This window comes from Macrobrachium nipponense, chromosome 8, assembly GCF_015104395.2.
Source record: "Macrobrachium nipponense isolate FS-2020 chromosome 8, ASM1510439v2, whole genome shotgun sequence".
Taxonomy (NCBI): domain Eukaryota; kingdom Metazoa; phylum Arthropoda; class Malacostraca; order Decapoda; family Palaemonidae; genus Macrobrachium; species Macrobrachium nipponense.
In genome coordinates this window covers 56604274-56629423 of record NC_087203.1, presented here as the reverse complement: position 1 = coordinate 56629423, position 25150 = coordinate 56604274, and the positions used below count along the sequence as shown (strand labels likewise).

The 25150-nt window shown below is 38.5% G+C and overlaps 1 protein-coding gene across 1 annotated transcript in view; it reads right to left on the bottom strand.

The window, feature by feature from the left end:
- LOC135222792 (microtubule-actin cross-linking factor 1-like) overlaps positions 1-25150 on the bottom strand; it is a 293750-nt gene that overhangs the window by 95492 nt on the left and 173108 nt on the right. Inside the window, 5 exon segments of the mRNA XM_064261077.1 lie at positions 9018-9451; positions 9805-10383; positions 10580-10726; positions 11840-22694; positions 23727-23830. Coding sequence (XP_064117147.1) covers positions 9018-9451; positions 9805-10383; positions 10580-10726; positions 11840-22694; positions 23727-23830 — 12119 coding nt within the window.

Here is a 25150-nt window from a genome sequence, read left to right as displayed (position 1 = left end):
TGGATGAGATCATCGGGTACAGTCATAATGGAAGTTAACGATTTTGTTGCACGCAGTCCCTAACTCGAATGCTTCATTGTTTGACAGACTAAGTACTAATCCCAGCAATATTTCTTATGGGCACTGTCATAACCAAACTCGGAACTGAATGCCAGATGGGTCAATCTTCTGTTAACTATCCATGCAAATGCTCGTTCCAATGAATAATTAGTCTGTCCCTCTTCCTTTCATCCTTTGCATAAGACTGTTACACATTCAGGTCTCCAATACGCCTACATGAAACGAGGTTACGGTTTACTATATTCCCCAGAAAGACCTCAGGGCTTCACAAAAATAAAAACGACTGATTCAGAAATATTTCTCTTCCGGAGAACTCAAATGGATCGTACATTGAATTCAATTTCAATACATAACTGTACCAACTAGATCTCTTTAAGTATAAGTGCTCACGTGCAGTAGTGAAGATGGAAGGGATCAGCACAATCTGACGGCTTCTACTTTCTCAGGAGAAAAGCAGGAACACGGTACACCTGACTTTGAGTATCTCACTACTATTGACAGCTTCCATTCTCTCGAACTAAATTTGTTAACGCCGTACACGAATTCCTAAGATGCCATCACCAACGCTGACAGTTGTTTATATTTTCGTTATCTCAGCACGCATGTCAATCATAGTTTCAAGCCTAAGGCAGCTTAACACACTGCCTTCATCGAATTTAAACAAGCCACGGAATACAACGGAACACATCTCAATCGAGCCCGAATGCTGTTGCGTCTGTCTCTTGCTCGGCTTCTTAAATACTTCTGCGTCAATCACACGACCTGAGATATACAGCAACTGGTTTTACATGCCTGGAACTGGCTCTTTCCCGTCTCTCCGTTCAAGCACCACTAATACAATTATATACCCAGTTGACTCATGAAGACCGCGTTCCTTTTACGTTTAAAATCTACCCATCCTCCTTAAATCAAGGGACGGTGGCACTTGAAACATAAGTATTAGTATGAAAATAGGTATTGGTAAAGTGGTCATTGTGTGAATCACAGATATCTGACAATAGATTAACAAGCGTTACCCTTCGATAGTGCTGGGCAACTCTTCATCTTACAATGAAATGGACTTTTTTCTTATCTCCCCCACCTGCCCAGTATTGCGTTGATAGACTTTGCAGGTGATAAGAGGTAGGGTGATATACCGCATATTCCACGCCTGACAAATGTGATTACTTGCTTCATGTCGGTCTTCGTCTCTCTCTCTCTCTCTCTCTCTCTCTCTCTCTCTCTTCCAATTACGAGTACTTTCATCGTGTAATTCAATATAATTTGAAATCATTAGGTAGAATAAATTAAAAATACACCAGAGGATACATTACAACTGCTGCAGAATATATCGCATCAAAACTGCCCTTACTCCAACCTTCGAACCAGAAATCAACTGGTAAAATATTGAACATAAAGTAATAACTCCAAGTATTTCTAATATATTAAAATAAATAAACTGAAAATTGGAAAATATTCTGCAGTTACAGCACATTCTGTATCATTTGCTTTTATGGAGTTTTATATATTCTTAGGTTTTCCTCAGTTTAGCTCTTGTATCAACTCGATTATTCGGAGGCATATAAACCCTCTTATGGGATGGTTATACGGCTTCACGTTACGTAAATAAACAAAACCTCAAGACTTACTCCAGCATTACATCTTTCAGTTTAAAAGTATTAAGTGATGACGACCTGTTTAAAGTTAGTGTGGCGCAATAAACAGAAAACTAACAAAACTACAAATGATAAATCAAAGAAGAGGAATAAGAAAAACACGGAAATGAAACGTCGAACGATACTTCTCGGCATCAGAAATCTTTCTGTACTTCCATCTTCCACCCGGACACGCTGAGATGTCGAGACATGAAACTTAACAGAGATTCACTGCGGGAAAGATACCTCCACAACACATTTTTAAGAGCCGAATGCCCTGAGCATTCACGTGCATATCCTCAGCGCATTTGAAGTATTATGGCCTATTGGCCTTGTTATGACCCTTGGTGAATTTGAGCGGTATCTTATAATTTTGATATTTTGAATGCTCATTCTATGTTGAAAAAGTTAAGTCAAGGTAAGGATATACAGCCTTCCTTTATCTTATCTTATGAGACAACAATCTCGACAGTAACCTTACTTGATTATTAATAACACACAATGAGCTAAGACCTCCCCTTCGAAATACATTATTCTTCCTGAATCACTGTCTATGAACGTCACGAAATTCTAATGTCTACTTCAATGGCGACTGGACTTATGGATAAAAATAATCCTTCTCGTAGATATACTACAAAGTGTTCAAAAAATGGTTACTATTCCAAATCACAGTTATTATATGATTCTTTAACAATGAATACACACACTTCACTGAAAACAAAAAACAAGTGAACCAGCATCTATTTGCGACTTGGAGACCGCAAGCCAGCCAACCAACACCTTAAACGGTTCCATCTCTCTAGACGGTACATTCCTACCTCTCCCAAAATCTACGCACGTGACCGAGGCATACATTTGGCGAAACTTTGATAATAATCCACAGGAATCTTTCTGCACAGACAAGTACGCAAATCGAACCGAAACGCCATGTTACAACAAAAAAAAAAAAAAAAAAAAAAAAAAAATCTGAGGCCTCCGGTCAGAATGAAGTAAAAGGTCCACCACTTGAAATCAAATAAAAAAGATCTTCATCGCATCAGTCACGATCAATGACGATTCCACATTACATGGAACAGACAAGCAAAACCTGTTTCCTTGAAGGTGTTGCGATAAAACTCGAGAAAGAAATAAACTGATAATGCAAACACTTGGAATTACTATGAATAACCACGCCACCTTCACACCATAGCATCAAATTCACAAACAAATAATAAAAAAAAAGACAAGCGTCGTCAAGAAAAGAGAAATACAGCAAATAAAAATAAAGTTTATTCAAAAACAAAACGAAACCAAAATAACACTGGGGCCCCAGCCCGTGCGTGACTTTTCCTTCTTCACTGGATTGAAAGCAGACACCACTCCGAAGGTGACAATCCCTTTATGAGTCTATGAGGTGTGCACGTGGCACGAGGGACCTTAGGCTTAAGCCAGGCACCCCACGGCTCTCCCTCGCGCTTTAATTGTTGCTTACCCCCCCCCCCCCTCCACAACACCCGGTGGGAGATTTTATATATATATATATATATATATATATATATATATATATATATATATATATGTATATATATATCCACACATTTATATATATACCTATATCAACTTTTCACATACAAAATTGTTCTGTGTAATAGTACAATTACTAAGAGGCCCTCATTCAAACTAGATGGTACTTGTGGAAGTTTATTTTTATTTTTTCATAAAAAAGTTACAAGTTTTCAATGACAACTTTTTTGAGTAAATAACTCCACTAGACAACATTCTGTTTGAATGAGGCCCTTTTGGTAATATATATATATATATATATATATATATATATATATATATATATATATATATATATAATCGTTTCGTTTACGTTTTGCTACAGATCAAAATACTTATTAAAACATGCCCCTCAAAACCTAATATGTAAATTCTTGGAAACTCCTCAATGATGAACTAACGAAGCATTTTATTCCGGCAGTTATCCAGTAAAGCCAATGACAATGAACGTGTCGTTTCTTTTTCTTACAAGTCATATCTGACCTCTCCTATTAATATCTACTCCATGAAAGTACGCCAGGAAAGGTTGCATGCACCGCGACACCGCTTATTCAACGTGAATTACGGGAAAATAGCTACAACAAATTTCTACAAAAAAATTTGTTATGAATGGGTGCACGTCCAGAGCGTATGAATTTGAACCCCTGTGAAATTTCGCAAAATATTCTAAAATCTACCGTAAATGCTAGAAAATCTCTTGCACCCAGCCACCTATCGACAACAACAGTAGTGTTTGACACTCACCGAAGAGCTTTTCATAAACTTCATGTTCATAACTACATAAATAGTGCACAACATAACTGTCCATCTACATACTTATTTCTCACATTCCAAAACTATTCATATCAAAGATATGTACACAAGCAGGTAACACGCTTCTATGGTCACAGTTAATCAGCGACCTCTTTCCCTCATCTCCGTCCATCTATCTCTCTATCTATCTATATAGTGCAAGCGCGCGAGCGTGTGCGTGTGTGTGTGCAACCTTCTTGTATGAGCAGGAGCTGCTGTTTGTCACATGGTCTAGTACCTTGGCACTTGACACTGGGGCATCTCATTCTGGCATTTAATCAACCTAATGACTTCATGGCCTTTAGGGTCGCCAAAAGTCATTCCTTTGCAAATACCGAATTTGATCAACAGTTTGGCAATGGCAATACTATTCAACATTGTGAAAAATGACAAATTAAACAAATTTATATTTTTCCTAACACACAAACCTACGAAAGTAAGCCGTCACAACACTTTGGCACACAATGAGATTGCATAATTTATTGTATACAATTGTAAACTACGGCATCCTAAAATCTTGAATTCAGAAAGCGTTTATCTAAGGTCTTACTATAAAAGCGTTAGAGGAGTTGGTGCTAGCATGCATTACATAAACTTAGTTATTCACCTCGAAGGACCTTCAGAAATGCATTTTCTTGCGTTAAGTGTTAAGGTTTAAACACAGGGATAACATGCCCACTGCTGTTTTCCACCTAACACATCGTGTTGGGAAATCAATCAAGCACTTCCGTTATCACTCATGATTTTCCTCGTAATTTTAACGTTAAATCAAAACACTTCTATTTCCCGTTTCGTTATGTTCTTGAACATTGTCAATTTCGGATCATTTAACATAAAGCAACCACTAAAATAAACTAGATGGATGAGCGCCTGGATCCCGCGAATGATTTCCCGGCTCATCCCCCTTCGTCTACCCCGCACACAACACAAACATCACTAAAACGAGACGAGCATCAGCTACTGCCAGTGAGGCTGCTGGCCAGATACTGACGCGCCGAGTCGCCGACCAGCCAGACCAGCCCACAAGAGAGCAGCTCAGCACTATGGAAAGTGACCCAGCCCAACTATCCCCCCACCAGCCTCCGTCAACCCCAAAGCACAGTGTGCACAAAAGACTGCCATTCACCGCCAGTTCTCTCAACTCCTGTTCCCACCCGCCTACGCGCAAGAGCGCTCACGCACACAAATATATACAAATACATTATGCATACAACTGCATCTCAATGCCAGTTTCATGTTACACTTACTCATACCTTCTGACGGATTAACACAACATAACGTGGGCCATGTATGTCTGTGCCATGTTTGTCTTTACAATAACACCAGCTGCTTAAGAAGAAAACACTATGGAACCACCAATCTAATGAGATGATGTCAAAACCAGCACCTCTCTGGCTATAGACATAAGATCCGCTGTATGTCTGTTAGTTCTATGTTGTGGGTCAGAATTGGAATAAGTGCCATTTTTATTTCTATTCAAGAAGTAATTTCTCCCACGAGAAAACAGACAAAAGTCACTGCCACACTAGACCACAACCCCCCCTAAACCCTCCAATCACCTCTTGCAACAAGGATGACCACCACTTAAAAAAAATTAAATAAACACATTTATTAAAATGCACTAAAAGGTGAAAAAAAATTTTGAAGACACCAGGATTTTCTTACAATTAATAATCATGTCAACAAAAATAAAAGCGTGGCAACCAAACATGAAAGGAAATGCTACAAGAAAAGAAATATATTTTTCCTCTCATAGCATTTCCTTCCATGTTTGGTGCCCACTTAATTTTGTAGACACGATCAATTCTAAGAAAATCCTGTTTTCTCAAAAAATTATTTTACACTATTGCATTTGTAATAAAAGTGTGTTTAACCATTTTTTTTTTTTTACTTTTTTCATTTTATACTTGTAAGTTTTGACAGTAATTGTAACAGATTTATGACTGTAGCCAACGAAATTGATATCCTGTCGAGCCAAAGAAGGTTTGAAAAATCCGTAGTCATTTACAGTCAAATACAGATTCAAATGATTTCCCATCTTGTGAATAGTCTTTTATCTTCTCATTAAATTGTCTTAGGCCATGGCAATTAATGGCAGCAGAATTTGAGTACAAACACGTTCTCTTACATCTAAATCATTTATGTATTCTTACACGTTACATGTCCATTTCCAAGTCTCTCTCCTACAACTGTACCATTAACATTAGATAAATGTACCCAATATATACCCTTCCTTGTCTAAACCCAATAAACCATCCTCCTCCTCTAAAACCAAAGTATGCTTTGTCCTTTCTTGCTTACTGTCTTGGTTTCTCAATCAAAATAGTTCTACACATATTCTTCCATCTTCATGAGGTATACTTCTTCTTCCCAGCTTGTTCCCATTTTTATATGGGGTCGCCGTTTCGGATGAGCCGTTTCCATCTATTTCTATCTTGTGCTTCTGCCTCATCAATTCCCTTCTCATTTAAGAGTCCTCTCACACAGTCCTTCCATCTCTTTCTTGGTACTCCCTCTTTTTCTTCTTCCTTGCACCTCCACCCCCATAGTATGTCTCCCAGCGTGGTCCTTCATCTCTCCTAAACAGGTGTCCATACCATCTCAGGCCTTCCCCTCCAATGCGGACTTTCTTTGATACTTCCACCACCTTAGTTGACCCCCTTATGTAGTCATTTCTGATCCTATCCACTCTTGTTACCCCAGACATCCACCTAAGCATTCTCATTTCTGCCACATCCATCTTCTTCTGCTCTGCTTTTCTCATGCTTGCTGTTTCCGTACCATACAGCATTGCTGTTTTTACCACAGTCTTGTGAAATTTTCCTTTAACCTAAGCGGCACTCTTTTGTCACAAAGAACTCCCGAGGCCGCTCTCCAGTTGTTCCAGCCTGCCTGTACCCGATGTTTTACTTCTTCTTCCATACTTCCTCCAGCGTTAACAAAAGATCCCAAATACTTAAACTTATCAACTCTCCTTATTTGCTCTCCACCAAGCTGAATACTTTCTCTATCATCCCCCTCAGTGGTGGTACACATATATTCTGTCTTGGATCTACTTATTCTCATTCCTCTGTCCTCCAGTACTTGTCTCCATCTTTCCAATTTCACTTCCAGATCTTCCCTGCTCTCTGCACAGAACAATATCATCCGCATACAATATGTTCCATGGTACTGTCTCCCTTACTTCCTCTATCATAACATCCATCACTATGTTAAAGATAAATGGGCTCAGAGCCGACCCCATGGTGTAATCCTACTCTCACCTCAAAACCTTCTGTCTCCCCAACACTGCTCCTCACTCTGGTAAATACATTCCGGTACATCTCTTGTATCAATCGCACATACTTCTCTGGCACCATCTTCTCCCTCAGGCTCCTCCATACCTCTTGTCTCGGGACTCGGTCATAAGCCTTTTCAAGGTCAATGAATACCATATGTATGGTCCCTTTGTCTTTCCCGAATTTCTCCATTATTTGCCTCAGACAAAATATACCATCTGTTGTTCCCCTTCCCTTCATAAATCCCATCTGCTCTTTACCTATTTGTACTTCTTCTCTCAGTCTAGCATCTATCATCCTTTCCAGTATCTTCAAAGTGTGGGACATCATGAGGTATACTTAACACACCTTTACCAGCCAGTTGGTTACACGCCACCCCACTGTTATAACATCACCCCTGGTATCACCTCTAACTGTAACACGCCATCGCAATTGTAACTACTCTCCATACCATTAACATTTACAAACACTTAAACTTCCACCCTTACATTCTCAAAAGACATTTTCACAAAGCTTAACATACGTACTTATATTCAATACCTTACTCTTTATATAATTTTGCTGTTCTATCGACTTCTTTTAATAACCTTCATTATAATAGCACAATATCCAAGTGTTCATTTTCCTTTCTCCCAGCATCAACATCTACTGTCAAATATTTGTTCACATTTTCACAAAACATTCCACAGGAGCTTCTCAAGTGGACCCAAATACATACCTAAAACTCATTCATTTCGTAGTATGAAATACGATGAAAACAACAAATCGAGTACTACTTAAATATCCTTGACTAAATAGATTGCTTTCAAAAATATATTCATTTCCTCACGACAGCAATAAAACAGAAGTGCACTGAATAATAAAAAAAGCTTAATTTTTACATGCTTAAAAAATAACAATTTCCACAGTAATCCATTTGCATTTTTAGTATCAAATTCTGAGGGGAAAACTACTAAAAACAAGTTAAGGGGCAGAAAATATGATACATAAAATAATTATCAACTAATCCATAAAACTGTCACACAACAATACAATCTCAATTGAACCATGGATTTTGAATTTATCAGTGCAGCTAGAAGTAGTATAGTAATCACTGATGTACAAATTTTAATGTTCTCAGACACTTGTAAGTAAAGCATTGTCCAACTGATAAATATTGCAAAAATCCCACAAGGCATTACATTTGCAGCATAACACTGCATTCATTATCTGCTACTTGGGATACAAGCACATGAACTTCAAGGGGGAGGGGAAAGATATTCTTACATGACAAGACAAAAAGCATTAGACTCCCAAAGGTGTTTACCAACAACGCTCATTTGCTAATTAGTCTTTTAACATTTAAGAGTAGCCTCTATGATACTTAAGCCATCTCACAGCATTTCACCATTATATTATCTGACTAAGTTTTTTTTATTAAAACATTTTTGTATATGACAAGTGTTAATGGGGAGCTGAAGTTTAAACTTATTAATCTAGCTTCAAATTCTTTCATTTTGCAAAGGAGGGAAGGCTTCTACTGATTTTTTTTCATTCAAAAATCATCTTAAACAAAATACAGAGCCTAGATATAGTTGTTAAATAGATGATCAGTTCGTTAGTATGGTTAAATAGTTACCGAGGATTTACCTACCCGGTTGCTCACATTTCATCTCAATATATGCTGAATGTTAAGTTAAAACATGACAAAAGTATAAGAATTTGTACTTACTTTAACTGAAGATCAATGTTGTTCAGCCATGACATGAGAGAGTCTAAACCTTCCTGGACTCCTTGGCACTGTACAAGTGCTGTATCAAGTTCTTGACAACGAAGACCCAGACGATCAGCCAATTCATTGTAGCGTTCATACAACTCCTCAGGTGGAATTTCAATAGCCTCCCGTTCAGCATCATCAAGCTCTCCTTCTAGTGCACGTAGAAGAGCAGCTGCTGTTCCACGACAATTGTCGAAGAGCCTAGATTGGGCAACAACATCATTATTGATGGCTTTTGCTTTGTCAAGCTGATCTTGAACTCCTTTAGGATCAGCACCAACAGGCTCTTGTAAAATCCGACTAATCTTAACTTCAGTGTCCTTAAGCCAACGAGATGCCTTTTCTATAGCTTCACTATAATCTCGCTGCTTGTTTCCAACACTAGTTACCTGTAGAGAATGTAGAAAACAGATCTTAACTTTTGTGGCACTTGTGGCACTAAGCATATAACTAACAAATTTCAATTAATAATTCAAAGAAAGACTTTTAGAAACTTTTTACAACTAACGTTAAAAATCCAACTCTTGAGAAAAAACTACAAGACTTAGTATGCACACTATGTAGTGCTGAATAAGAGTTTTGGTATAAGCCAATCTTTTCAAAAATACCTTTTAACAACCATAATAGTTTAAAACTAATTTTGCAGTACTTATGTTTGATTCAAACTTTTATCACATTGCCTTCATAAGAAAAGTAGTTTTATTTATTGTATTCTAAAGTATAAAAAAATAAAGACTATTACCTTATCAACAAGCTTATTTGCACGGGCTAGGAGGTCTTTAAATTCAGCCGAGACATCATCAGCAGCATCCCGAACAACTGAATCTGGATCAGCTTGCAAAATGGGGTATCGATCCTTGATAGACGTTCGGAAGTTATTGACTGTCCGCAGGTATATGCTAGACTCTTCCAAGAACTTCTGGGTTGCCATAGTGATAAAGCGCAGGTCAGCCTGATGAGCAATGACATCTCCCAAAAAGTCTCTACACCCTTGTTCATGGTTCTTGATTTTATTGAGATCTGAGCAGAGTCGCTCTTTTTCTAGCAGAGTTTTGGTAGCTTGTTTTAACCAGGTTCGGAATAATGCAATCTCCTTTTCGTATTTCGAAAACTCCTCCATAGCCGTAGTCAACCGTCTGTGTGTAGTATCAGCTTGGTCCACACAACGGTCATACCGCTGCTTCAAAAGTGTAGCTGCCTGATCTAAAGAGTCAAGTTCTTCACGGGACAAGACTTCACCACCCTGGTTAACTACCTGCCTGACACCATCCAAGCAAGTTCCAAGTGGGCGGAACATTTCATCCAACTCATCCTTAATTGCCTGCAAGTAGAGAGAGACTTCTAGTGAGCAAAAAACAAATGATACAGTTGTCACTACTTGACCACTGAGTTAATTACTTCCTGTAATTATCATAGAAGCAAATTTCAAGTAAAATAGGCTTTTCATTGAATTAAGTGGTTACAGTTAAGAAAATTTTCTTTATAAGACACCTTCAAAAATTTTTGTGAATGCTCACCTTAACAGTGTTTATCTGGTTGCGCAAGCCATTAGCACTCTCACTGACTGGTTCTTGCTCTGCTAATCTTCTTTCTATTTCACTTACTTTGTCCATCATTTCTACGATAGTTGCATCACACTGCTTATATTTTTCAATCATAGCTTGCTGTAATGTATATGTATAAAAATACTCATTAAACTCAAAATGTGATGAGGGTATTGCTCACCTATCAGTATGAAGATATAACTCATTTAGCATAATTATTTGCAAGTAGTAATGTATTTCATGACTGAAACATTTACAGTACCAGCATCCAAAACAAAAACTTCAAATATGGTAAAATAGCAACAATGGCACAATTATTGAACAACACGTGCTTCATGACCTCAATGATACAAGGCAATACACAGTAGAATACTTTGGATGCAATATTACAACATACATAGCAAAACATAAAAAAAAAAACAACAAAGACAGTAGGAGTAACGTTAGTAGAGCCTAATAAATAAGGTGTCGGTGTTGTGCGGATGTAGCTGGAACATGGGAAGGAGGCAGGATGTAGGGAGTGGAGGAAAGCAAGGGGAGGAAAGTAAGGTCTGGTTGACCCAAAAACAAAAAATGTATAAAAAAAAAATGAGCCATGGAAGGCAGGCAGTCACAAAAGCCCACAGTCCATGACAGTCAAATAAGTCGTAATGCACACAGCACGACTTAGCAGCAGGCACAAGAGATCTCCATAGCGCCACAAAAAAAAAAGAAAAAAGTGAAAAAAATTTAGGTCTTAGGAATACAGTATACTGTACAATAAAGAAACTGAGCAATAAAAAATAACCTTACAAGCTACCTTAATTCTACAAAATAAGCAAAAAAATTTAGCCACAAAATAATCCTTGAAAAAAGGAGATAAAATCCTGAAACAAATAAAGACAAGGTACATACAGTTAGTATACTGTTCACCAGTGTTTAGTCAGCAAGCTAGTATATTATTTATACTTTAGGGTTAGTTATACCATATAATACCATTTATAACACCTCAAGCACAACTTTTGTTATTAAAACATCCATACACATTAAGACTAAAAAGCATTCTATTGCCTGGGCTGAGTATGTGCAGGCAGGATATAAATTTACATTTTTTACAATATACAATAGCAACAGCAAACTGTACCACGTAAAGTAATGTGGTATTACTAAGGTTGCTACACATAGAGCAATAAGTATGGTAGCCGGTGAGTGCAGATCATTCCCCAAGCGAGCATAGTTATTAGTGCAGCTTACCCGCGCTTGTGCGGCGAGAAGATACCCTTGGCGGCGGGCTTCAGGAAGTGGGTAGCGTGTGCCCGCAGTTGAATCCACTACAGAGCCACCCTGATCATCCAGCACACCAGATTTAGCTGCCTCGGTCATAGTCTGGATATTACCACTTGCTGGACATTTCACCATGGTAGTAGTATTGTCAATAAACCCGCAAGCTACTGCTTCTTGCAATGTTACATAATCATTTTGAAGCGGGTTCATTAATTTTCCACTAGCATTATCATAGAGGCTGTAATCTAGAGCCTCAAGTAAAGCTACTCCCCGACATGGAGTAATAATTAAGCCAGCTTGCAGCGCAGCATCAAAGGTCAGCAAATGACTGGTAGCAGTATTAAATACCATGCCCTTCTCTGCGTCTATAGCACCTAATTCACAAGCTTCCAGTAACTTGAGAAGACGGCGCTCCTTTGTGTGCTTCACCAACCCAGTTTGTGGATCAATGAGACCAAGACGACACGTTTCCCTTAAGTTCAACACTTCTTTGGAGTTTGGATCTGTAAACATCCCAGACTCAACATTCAAATGACCTTTATCAATTGCTTCATCAAGTGAAAGAGGATCTCTGAAAAATACTATTGTTCCCTGATCAAATATAATGCACAACGTTTTCAATGTGCCAGTCTGGGGATCATAGAGAGCTCGCTTTTTGAGGTCTACCAAACCCTCTTGTATACCCCTTTTCAGTGTTTTATACCTTCCCGTACAAGGATCTTTTATTACAGCTGAGTCTGGATCAATGAGCTCATACCTTAAGGCTTCTTCTAGAGTGTACACTTTACCATTCACCGGATCTGTGTATGTTCCCTTTTCTAAGTCAATTAAACCTTCTCGGACGGCTTTTGTAAAAGTAGTAGGTTTCCCCACTGTTACAATCAATCCCCGTTCAAAAGCTATATTCAGTGTGTATGATTTGTTTGTTTGTGGATCCTTCACAAGTCCTTTTGAAACATCAATGTCTTTGTCTTCAACTGCTGACCTTATGCTCTTGAGGGAATTATCTGTGGGGTTCTTCAATGCTGAGGTGTTACCATCTATAAGACCATGAGCAATTGCTGCTTCAATATTAAGATGATCACCAACACTTGGTTCGATGAAAGTACCAGCCTCTGGACAATAAAGTAAATACCCTAAAGCTTCTTCAACTGTAAGGGGACGCTTAGATGTTAAAATGAGCTTCTGATCAACTGCTTCCTGAAGAGTCAGCTGCTCCTGTGATTCTGGTATTATGTATTTTCCTTTTATTTCATCAATAAAACCTTCATTTACAGCAACACTTAATTTCATGAAACGAGGTTTGTTAGCATCCCTGATTAAAGATATATCTGGATTGACAATGTTCTGTTTGCAAGCATCAGCCAAAGTTAATTTACGACCAGTGTTGGGTTGGATCATGCGGCCTGACTTATTATCATAAAAGCCCATGACAACAGCATGATAGAGTGACCGTGGTTTGTCGATGTCTAATATCATACCTTGATCTAAAGCTTCCATCAAAGTAAGAGCACATCCTGACTTAGGATCATAAAACTTTCCATGCCGTCGATCAATAATACCTTCTCTGCATGTCTGTACTAATGAAAGGCAAGAGGAGGAATCCTTATCCCAGTAACAGGGAAGGCTAGGATTTATAACTAATCGTCTCATGGCTTCATGTAATGTAATTTTCTTTCCAGTGTTTACATCTGTAAAGAGCCCTTCTTCCTCATCCAGAAGACCCTGATGAAGAGCACGCTGAAGGGACATAGCTATCCGACTGTCAACTATGAGACTCAATTCATATGCTTCTAATAAGGTATGTTCTGTACCAGACTGATGATTTTTAACAAGAGAAGTATTTCCATTAATAATGTCAGAGTCTACAGCTTCACGTAGATTGACTTTCTTGAGACGACCTGAGAGTGTGTCTTTAACATGTGCTGAATCAGGGTCAATCATCTGAACTGACAATGCTTTTGAGATAGAGATCCATTCACCAGAAGCTGGATGCAAGAAATTACCACTTTCTTCATCATACAATTCTTTGATTATAACTACTCTTAAAGCCATTGGCATCTGTGCATCTATCAAATAGTCCTGTTCAAATGCATCTTTGAAATTCAACTTCTTTATTCGGCCAAAATTCATCATCCCAGATCTAACATCAACAATTTCATTACAAATGGCCTGTTTAAAGCTCATGAGCTTCTCTGTATTAGGATCTCGAGCTAATGTGGTGCTTGGATCAATGACACCACTTCGTATGGCCCTGCTTAATGTTAATTCATCCTCAGACATAGGACAGGTGATGCGTCCAGTGCTGGGATTATAAAGGCCTTTACTCACAGCTTGATACAAGGTAAACACAGTTCTTCCTTCTATAACAACACCTTTGGTAACAGCATCTGTCAACTCCATTTCAGCTCCTGTTAGAGGGTCACGGAATGTCCCTGCTACTGCATCAATTATGCCAAGTTTAATGGCTTCATCTAATGTTATGGGCTCCCCAGTTCGAGGATCTTTAGCAGATAAGCATGAAGGATCAATGACCCCTTGTTCTATTGCCTCTTTTATTGTTAAACGATTTCCGTCTAATGTGATTAAACCAGTTTTTGGATCAAATAGACCTTCTTCAATGACCTGTTGCAAAGTAAGTGACCCCATTACGGTAACTATGTAGCCTTTTCTTACAGCCTCAGCCAAATCCATTTTCTCAGGTTGCATTAACAGAGATTTATCTCCATCTAACACAGCTTTGTCAACTGCCTCTGAAATGGTTAAAACTTCATCTTGAAGTTTAACTCTAGCGTTGCTAACATTAATTAATTTACAAGCAACAGAAGCATTAAATGACAACCCTTCACCTTCACAAGCATCGTAAAACTCACCAACTGTTGGGTCATACATATCACTGAGAACAGCATCTTTAAGAGGCACAGATGGTCGCTTTATCACAATTAATTTCTGGTGAACTGCTTCATCAAGGGGCATAAAAGTATTTTTCAAAGTATTCTTAAGTTTACCATTTTGAGCTACCACTAGATCATGGAGTAAGGCATCATCAAGAGTAACATACTTGTCAGCCAAAACATCTTTGCACAAGGTAATAAACGAGTCCACTAAACCTCTTTTAACAGCCTCATCAACGTCTACCTTCATTTTCATTAGTGGGTCACTTATTTTACCAGATTTAGGGTCATAAAGGCCTTTTTTAACTACAGCCACAAGAGACATGGATCTCCTCTTAGGCAGAAGTGTTCCCTTAGCTATGGCAGTATTCAGATCCATTTCACAGCCATTCTCTGGATTTGTGTAAGTCCCTTTATTCAGATCGACAAGACCCATATCAATGGCTTCCTTCATAGTAACAATATCTTCACTTCTTGGATCATACACATGTATAGTAGAAGGATCAATCTTACCACTCTGTATAGCTTGGCAAATATCTACATTTTTACCAGTGGCTGGATCAGTAATTATACCTGTATCAGGTTTAACAATACCTGTGGCAATAGCCTCATTCAAGTCAATCGCTTGGGTGGTAGCTACCACAGATGGCTCTTCAATCTGCTTTTGATCTTGTGCTTTAACAACATTGTTTTTCACAGCCTCAAAGAAAGGAAGAGATTTGCCTGTACTTGCATCTGTAATTTCTCCAGTTGCTGCATTGACAACCCCTCTTTCCAATGCTTTACTTAGAGTAAGTTCTTCCCCTGTTGCTGGATTCTTTACAATTATCTGCTCAGGGTTCAGTACACCAGACTCAATAGCCTTCTCAAAAGCTATATTTTCTCCAGTGACTGCATCAACAAACTGACCATTTTCTGGATCAAAAAGACCTCTTTCTGTCATAACTGCAGGATCAAGTGATTTTATGACTTCTGTTATAATTGTCACCTCCTCTACAATCCATATTTCAGTTCTGCTTCTAATTTCAATAATTGTGGTCAACTCGATAATCTCTTCAATCACGGCTTGCCTAACAAGTTTCCGGTTTCCTGTAGATGGTACGACAACAACACATGAATCAACATCAATATATCCACCCTCCATGGCATTTCTTAAAGTCATTTTCTGACCCACTTCAATCACAGGCAAAGTAACTTTATCTTCAGGGGATAATGATGGCCGCCGTAACATATCTTCTGCAGTTCTTGCAGGAATATACTCTTCTACAATATCTGTAACCATAGTTGTGGACTTGGGAGGAGATGAGGATTTCTTCAGCTTATCACGAGCTTCCTTAATGACTTCTGTTACAGCCATTCCAGCCAAGATTGGCGCACCAATCACAGCCAACAATCCCATTTTCACAGCATCCTTGACCTTCACTTTACTTCCAGATTTGGAATCAATGAAATCTCCACCCTTAACATCAATAACTCCCTTATCTATAGCTTCTTTTGTAGATAATGCTAAGCCACTCTTGGTGTCATAAACTACTGCTTCACCATCAATTACACCTTTATCAACTGCTTCATCTAAAGTTAAAAGAACTCCAGTTTGAGGATCTTTGAATTTTCCAGATTTTTCATGATAAATTGTTGAAAAGGCTTGCATGATGTTGATTTTGCTGGTTACCTCTGTGGATGGTGCAGCTTCAACTGGTTCAACTAAGCCATGCTGAATGGCTTTGTCAATAGGCACAACCTCCCCTGTACTCGGATCTTTGAAAGTCCCACTTCCAAAATCAACATGCCCTCCTTCAACTGCTTCACGGAAACTGAGTTTCTCCTCTGAGGTTACAGTTATGTCTATGTCCTTTACAATCCCTTGCTTCTTGGCTTCTTCTAGGGACACTACTTCGCCTGTGTTTGTGTTCCTGATTTCAGTGGGACTAATGAGAACAAAACCTGACCTGACCTCAACTTTTCTAGTGGTTATAGTTTCATATGATCTAACAGTTTCAGTAATAATCTCCTCACATACAACTTCAGTTTCAGAACTTGGTACAAGAGTTGTCATGGGCTTAATCTGAAGGATTCCACTTTCAACAGCTCTCTCAACAGGAATCTTTTCTCCAGTGTTAGGAACAGTGAATGTGCAGGAGTCGACATCAATCAATTTGCAGTCCAAAGCTTGAGTAACCTGAACACTGTCTGGTAATATAGGGCATGGGATTGCAAAAATAAAGTTGTTGTCAATGGCTACTTTCACAGGCTGGCGATCACTTGTGAGAGGATGGATAATTTCTTTATTTTGTGGGTCAATCAACCCCCTTTCTAGTGCTACTGGGAAAGTCATTCCAAGAGGAGGTAGCCAATCCACTCTTGGAACAGCAGAAGCAACAAACACATCATCTGAATCTACAGCTTCCAGAACTGATATGGGCCCTTGCTTTTCGAAGACTTCACCGGTATCTGGATTTATAATTCCTTTTTCTATTGCTTCTTCTAAGGTAATTGTTCTCTTTGTAGATGGTTCAATAACTTGAGATACTGGATCAATAATATCACAGAGTATTGCCTCATGAAGTGTAAGGGCATCACCAGTTTCTGGATGAATAAATTTCTGAGAGGCTTTATCAAACAGTCCTTGAGAAACTAGTTCTGGTAAAGTAACACTCCTGCCCACTGGAATAAGAATATTTCCAGTGGCACTATCCAAAACTCCTCTCTCTAAAGCTTCATTTATAGTAAGAGGTTCTCCTCGTGCAACATCAACAATTGCACCAGTATTACCATCAATCTTCTTTAATCTAACAGCATTTTCTAAAGTTAACTTCTCCCCAGCAGGGCCTCTAAAGTTATCTGGGTTCTCAAGAACATTTGCTGTCTTTTCATCAACAACACCTTTAGCAACAGCCCGTTTTGGCTTCATGGACTTTCTTCGTACTTTTTGCAGCTGTACTGGTTTACCTTCATGATCAGGACTAGGGATAATTTTTGCACGCCCAATTGCAACACTAAACTTCGGTTCTGTTGTAACCCATTCTCTTGGCTTTTCACCTACATCTTCACCAGGACTTGAACCTCGACTTGAGATTTTAACAGCTGAGGGTTCCTTAACAGCAGGTCCTACGCCGTCCTCTGACAATGGCTCTGCTTTATCTTGACCTTTGATTTTTTCTAATTCAACCTGATCCTGACCCTCATGTGGGGACTGTAATTTTGTAATTACTAATGCGCTCTCCTCAAAATCACCTGTATCCTTTTCCTTTGATGGTAATTTTTCATCTTTACTTGGTGTTGTAGATTCACTCCTTTCCTTTAATGGTGATGGAGACTTATCACCTTCGGCTAATGGTAATTTTTCATCTTTGCTTACTGGTGATTGAGATTTGTCACTTTTATCTGATGGCAATGGTGATCTTTCACCCTCTTTAAAAGCTGATGGTAATTTTCCACTCTCCTTTAATGGTGAAGGCAATTTTTCTCCTTCCTTTAACGGTGATAGTGACCTCTCACTTTCCTTGGAAAGCGATGGTAATTTATCACTTCCCTCAGAAGATACTTCAGTTATATCCTGTAGGCTGTCTGCCTCAGTGTCATCCTGAACCTTATCCTTTCCTGTTGTCTTGGATTTATCACTTGGCTTTACTTCTTTATCTGCTAATGTACTTGCAGGCTTACCTACATCTCTCACTGGGGAGATTTGTGTATCAGCCTGATCAACAGGTTTGCTTTTCTCACTAATGGGCGATTCTGACATGTCCTGTGGTTTGCCTCCTTCATAGCTATCTTGAATCTTCATGGTCAAATCAGTTGGTTTAGCACTTAAGGGAGTATCACTCAATACATCACCAGTTTCTTGCTTTCTCGAGGTGGCCACCCAAGCCTCGGTTTCATCTGTGGGCTTGATAAAATCACCACTTTCTTGTCCATGTTTAACATCAACAGCATGTTTATCTTTGGGAATTAATTCTTTAATTTGAAGACTTTCACTTGAATCAGTAGGAATACTGTCACCAAAGGCTCTTTCGGCTTCAGCTTTAACACTTAGAATTTCTGCTGGCTTGTCTCCTTTATCTGACATTTTCTGGATTTCCTGAATTCTACCATGTGCTGTGCTTCTAATCTGCTCTAATTCTTCAGGTGATATAAGCCCTTGAGAGACTGCTTCTTCAGGAGTCAATTCTTTACCACTTACAGGATCTTGTAGTATCACATCTGTTTCAACAACTGTAGTCGACTTTATTGTAGTGCGTGAAAGTCTCCCAACTACAGATTCTCTGAGGTCCTCCTCTGGAGAAGAATCTGTTATAAGTTCTACACTTTCTTCAATAATGATTTCAGAACCTGTTTTTGGATCAATTTTCCTTATCTTCTGGACACCTTTCTTAATAACTTGAGCTGCAGCCACTCCAGCAATGACTGGGGCACCAATCACAGCAGCAACTCCAAGAAGACCAAATTTGGCAGCATCTTTCAATGATATTTTCTTGCCTGACTTGTCCTTGTATTCACCTGAATCTTTGTCTATAATACCCTTCTTCATGGCTTCAGTCAAATTCAGATCACGACCTGACTGAGGATCTTTTACTTTTACACCTGTTGGCTGAATCTTTCCTTCCTTCACTGCTGTGACAACATCTACAACAGAGCCATCATCCATCTGAACATTGCCAAGTGCTGGATCAAAAAAGACTCCTGGTTTAATTTCAATTGAAGAACTATCAACACTGTGCTCATTTGTTTTAATATCATGGAAATGACCAGCACTATCAGTTTCTACTCCAGAAGACACCTGAACTTTATCTGGTTGCCCTTCAATACTGGTAATCTGAATTACTCTCCCCGGCACAGATTCTTGGAAGTCTGTTCGATCCTTAAGAATAATAAATTTCTTTGAGATTGCCTCTTTTGCTGTCATTCTTCTGTCAGTTGGAGATTCACCATCTGGATACTTTCCAGTACAATCTAATACACTTTTACTTAAAGCTCTCATAAGGGTGATTATTCTTCCACTCTTAGGATCAACTACTTCAGCTGACCTCTGATCAATTATACCAATCTTTACACATTCTTCAAAGCTCACAAGTCTATCTGTACCAGGAATTGTGAACAAACCTGTTACTGGATCAAAGAGTTTCTTTTCTATAGCTTCTTTTAAGTACCAACCATCAGGGGGTAATTCAAGTGTGCGTGTGTTAACAGAGAAGCTTTCATGCATTACATTAGCTCCTGGTAATGAAGCCCCAGATGAAGTCATATCCAGCTCATCAACATTACTCATAGCACTATCAACAGAATCTTCAGGGGATTTTAGAGCACTTTTAATTCTCCTTGGTGGCCTTTCTGGTGAAACTGCTGGACTTCCAGGCACACCTTTCTCTGGTGAAGTAGGAGCAGATTCATCTGTCTTTAAAGATTCAGGGCCTATACCACTTGACTTCATTGGAGAATCTGGTCTTGAACCAAATGACTTAACAAGAGACCCATCTCCTGAATCTGTGTAAGGGGACATCTGTCTTGAACTAACAGATTTTGATGGGGATGCTGGTTGTGACCCTACGGGGGATATATCTTCATATTTATTTGTGTCATCAAACAGTTTATCAGGTCTGTCTCTTATTGGAGAAGTCTTTTTCCCTTGGTCCAAAGACTTCAGAGGTGAAATTCTTCCTTTAGATTCCTCTATTTTCTTGCTTTCTGGTGAGAGGGGTAGGCTCTTCTTCGGTGAGCTTTCTCTACTTGAAATCTTTTGTGGGGAGGATGGTGAAGATCTGGAAGGAGACGAGACTTTGGAGAAAGATTTTTCAGCATCTGTTTTTTCAGGTGTACTACTACCAGACTTTACCCATGACTCTTTATCAGGTGTTACTTTTCTGGCACTTTTAGTTGGGCTTGGAGACTTTGAAGGTGACATATGTCTTTTAGTAGCCTCTCTTGTCACAGAGTCTGTAGTTTCTACAAGCATTGAGGATGTACCATTGCTGTCAGGTAAATCTCCTGGCCAATCTGCTGACAAAACTAAGAGACCTTCCTTGATGGCTTCATCTAAAGGAATCACTTTGTTGGTTGTACTATCAAGGTATGTTCCTTCTTTTTCATTGATAAGTCCTTTACTCTTTGCCTCTTGTAATGTAACAGATGATTCTGTTGTATGAATACCTGAACTCTTTACAGTAACACATCTTTTGATTGTTTTGATAATTGTTGCAGTTGTAACTGTGACACTCAAGAGCCCCTTCAAAGTGGCAGCACCTTCACGTGTTATGAGGCCTTTATCGACTGCATCTTGAAGTGCAATTGCTTTGCCAGTTTTAGGATCAAGAATCTGGCCTGTGTTAGGATCCAAGCGTCCTTTCAGCACTGCATCCACAACATTCATTTCCTCTCCATTTTCATCAAACATTCCTATTTTCATCTTGAGTGTTTCTAGTATCTGAGGTTGAATTAACTTTGAGGCAACAGCATCATCTAATGTCATCATATTTCCAGTCTTTAGATCCCTAAACAAACCACTCTCTGAATCAATAATACCTTTCAATAAAGCTATTCTGAAACTAATATAACCCCCACTTTCTACATCCTTAATTCCATCAATATCAAATATAGTCTTTGTGGAGACAGAAGTAATCAAACCTTTGTTAACTGCATCAACCAAACTTAAAATTTCACCTGTCTCAGTGTCTCTATATTTACCCTCAGGAAGTATCACAGAAAACATGAAGGCCTCTGGAAGTGTCAAAAGTGCATTTGCTGCTTTGTCTTTAACAGACTTCAGTTCAACATCAACTATTCCCTTTCCAACAGCTTCTAATAATGGTACATGGTCTTTCATTTGTGGGTCTTGAATATGACCATTAGCATTGAGCAGCTTTAAATCATGGCAATCTTTCAATGTATATGGACGATATATAAGTTGCTCTTGCACTGCCACATCAAATGGCACCTTTTCTCCTGTAACACTGTTAACGTATCTCCCAGCAGTTACATCTAATATGCCAGCTTGGATAGCTTCAGCCACAGTCATTTTACATCCAGTATCAGTATTGACAACCTCTCTCACATGAGATGCTAACAAACCTTTTTCAATCGCTTCATCTAAAGTGTACTTATTTCCAGAATTCCTATCAACTGCCTGACCAGAATATGGATCTATAAAACCTTGATTAACAGCCTCGGAGAGTGTTACACCACTTGTTGGCGTGAAAGACGGTTCAGCAGAAATAAATCCCTTGGCAAAAGCATGAGTCAGTGGCATCTTCTCTCCAGAACTTGCATCAGTAAATTCTCCTGTCCTTACATTAACACGTCCTTCAACTATCGCATTGTATAGAGATAACGACTCCACCACTGGAACACAGACTTGTGTAAAGAAGCTTACCTTCTCTAAAATGACGAAGCCGACCTTTGCAGCCTCTTCAGGTGTAAGCTGTTTGCCTGTTGTAGGGTCCATAAAGACTCCCTCTTTGGGATTGAAAATCCCTCTCTTAGTAGCTTCAAGTAGTGTGATTTCCTTTCCAGTGGCTGGGTCCTTGATACCACAGGGAGTGTCCAAATGATTAAGGAGGGCTTGGCTGACATAGCCCCGCTCAACACCCTCTGAGAGAGGGAATTTCTCCCCTGTTGTGGGATGAGTCATCAAACCTGAAGACAAATCCACAATCCTATCTTCCATAGCCTGATGCAATGTTAAATGTTCCCCAGTAACTGGATGCACCATCTGTGGTTCAGATGCACCAGTTGTAGCAACTGAAGACACGAAATGTCTGGTCGATGATGTCGTACTAACTTTCAGAGTTGACCCAGCCAGCCTTAGAGGTTGATCATGGCCATCAAAAGAATCAATTTCCATGAGCTGAGTGGCAGAGGGCCGCTTCTGAAGGGGTATGGATCCACTGGTGACAATCACCTGCATTTCTGATCGTGCTCTCGTTTCAAAATCATTTTCCCTGAAATAAGAGGAAAAAGATTGTAATTACATAATAAATACTATATATCAACTTAGGGAAAAACTCCTGAATAGTATGTGGGATCAATCTGTTTAAAAGACATCATGGTGGTACAGCATTAAAATCTACTGGAATGGAATGCAGAATATAGAATTTAGGCAAAAGGCCAAGCACTGGGACCTACGAGGTCATTCAGTGCTGAAAGGGAAATTGAAAGTTAAAAAGGTTTGAAAGGTGGAACAGGAGGAAAGCCTCGTAGTTGCACAATGAAACAATTGTTAGAAGAGGGTGGAAGGAAGGAAGAAAGAGAACATGAACGGAGGTAAAGAAAAAAGAATGAAAAGGAGTGCAGCTTGGGGCCGAAGGGACGCTGCAAACATCCATAAGTAATGCCTACAGTGAACCAAGTGAGGTGCACTGATGGCACTACCTCTCTATGGGGTTAAATCTACTGAAACTTCTGATATTCAACAAAGTCAAAGTTAGACCTGAAAAATTTTATGATATTCAAGAAATTTGGATAATTGAGTTAATCATACCTTCTTCCTGCATTTAAGTTAACAGACATCGTTCACATAAATTTATGTTATCAGTATCAAACAACATTAGTTGGCCATATCTAACAATACTGTACCACTAGTAGAGATCATAGCAAAGAGTAGATGTGCTTATAATAAGGATATATATTCTTGCATTTCCTGATTTTTTTTAAAGTCATAGGGATATACAGTAATCAAATGTTAAGCAAACCTATTCAGTTTCATTGAAATCTGTTTGAACTCACAATCAACGAATTTTTTTTTACAAGACCAGCTACAGAAAACTGAATCATATCATACAGTTATTCCTACCCATATAAAATTTTTTAGCAATCTGACTTAATGAATGGGATCCGCATTGCAATCAGAACTTTGCAAAAGTTAAAAAAGTAGCATTACATCCATGAAAAAAAATGCTACCTATCCAAACCTGTCAAAATTTTTAAGGTGCATAATTAAATGAAACCAAATCAAGGAATCTTCAAGTACTTACTCTATCTTAATTGGTAGCATGTCAGGAGGCCTGTCATCTGGAATATTAAGCTCTGTGCGGAATGTTCTCTCCAGGCTAACAGGTGACAGATCTTCCAATTGGAACTGTTGGAAAAAAAAAAAACATTAGTGCATTTTAAACACAAAGTAGCTACTGAACACAGTGCACACACTACACCATATTGTATGGTTGAGAATGAAACTTTTAAGGTCTAATAACAAAAGAGCATAATTCATAAGAAATTATTAATCAAGCTAGTCTCTGACAAAACACCACAGTAATAAAGGATATCTGTGCATCACCCACAGGTGTACAATAAACTCATTTACAAAGATTTAGTTGTTCCATATCCTGTTTCAACATTTCTATCCAAGAAAACATATATAATAAAATTTCCTGAAGACTGATATGTTGACCTCGCCATTTTAACTAATAACAGACTTTTAGACATGCCTCTACACACGAAACTACTTATTTTTGTATAACATCAATGGTCAACAAAATATGAAGGAAATATAATAGTAGTTAACAACATAATGATAATCCCTCTTCTGACTAAGTTTTATAATTGTACAACAAATCATTCTCAATAACTCCATGCCACCACCCGAATGACAAAACACACTAAAAGCTAAAGCAACAATTATCATAAAAACCAATTCTTACATAAGGAAGACAATAACAGTAATGAACTGAATTCAATAACAAAAAAAGCCAACTGTGAAAAAATGTACATTACAAGTGTTATCTTTGTTTTAAACAGGTCCTATGCAACCGTGTCAAGACATATCACACCCATATTTGGAGAGACTATAGACTTCCACTCTTTGTACCTCTTCCAGAGATTAATCAGTGGACTTTTTGTTTACCCACGTTAATTCAAATCAGGTTTAACGGTAGAAATGGTTACTCTTCCAAACAAGTTAGAAAATATTAATTTGTCTTTACACAAAACGCTTCTGGTTGTTTTAACATGAAGACTGAGAAAAAAACACTGTGATTTGATTATCATCATGACCCCAAATCCCATATAAACTCAACGAGTTCATAAAATACTCCTATTATCATCATAAATTTGTATGCATTTCGGTCTATGAAATCCGAAAGAAGGCAAGCAATTACATCACAAAATTATGAACGTAAAAAAACAAAACTGTCCATTCTGATACTAAAGTATTCTCACGTATATATAACTTCTATCCTCTCTAAATAAATAAAACCATGACGGTAGTATTCATATTTCCCTGTGTGTAACAACGACAGCTAATAAAACTTCAATCGGGACTAGCTTGTCACACTACTGGCACCTATATAAATATGTAAAATGAAGTTACCTTGGTCAGAACTTCCGGGTTATAATAATAATAATAATAATAATAATAATAATAATAATAATAATAATAATAATAATATAATTTTTAATG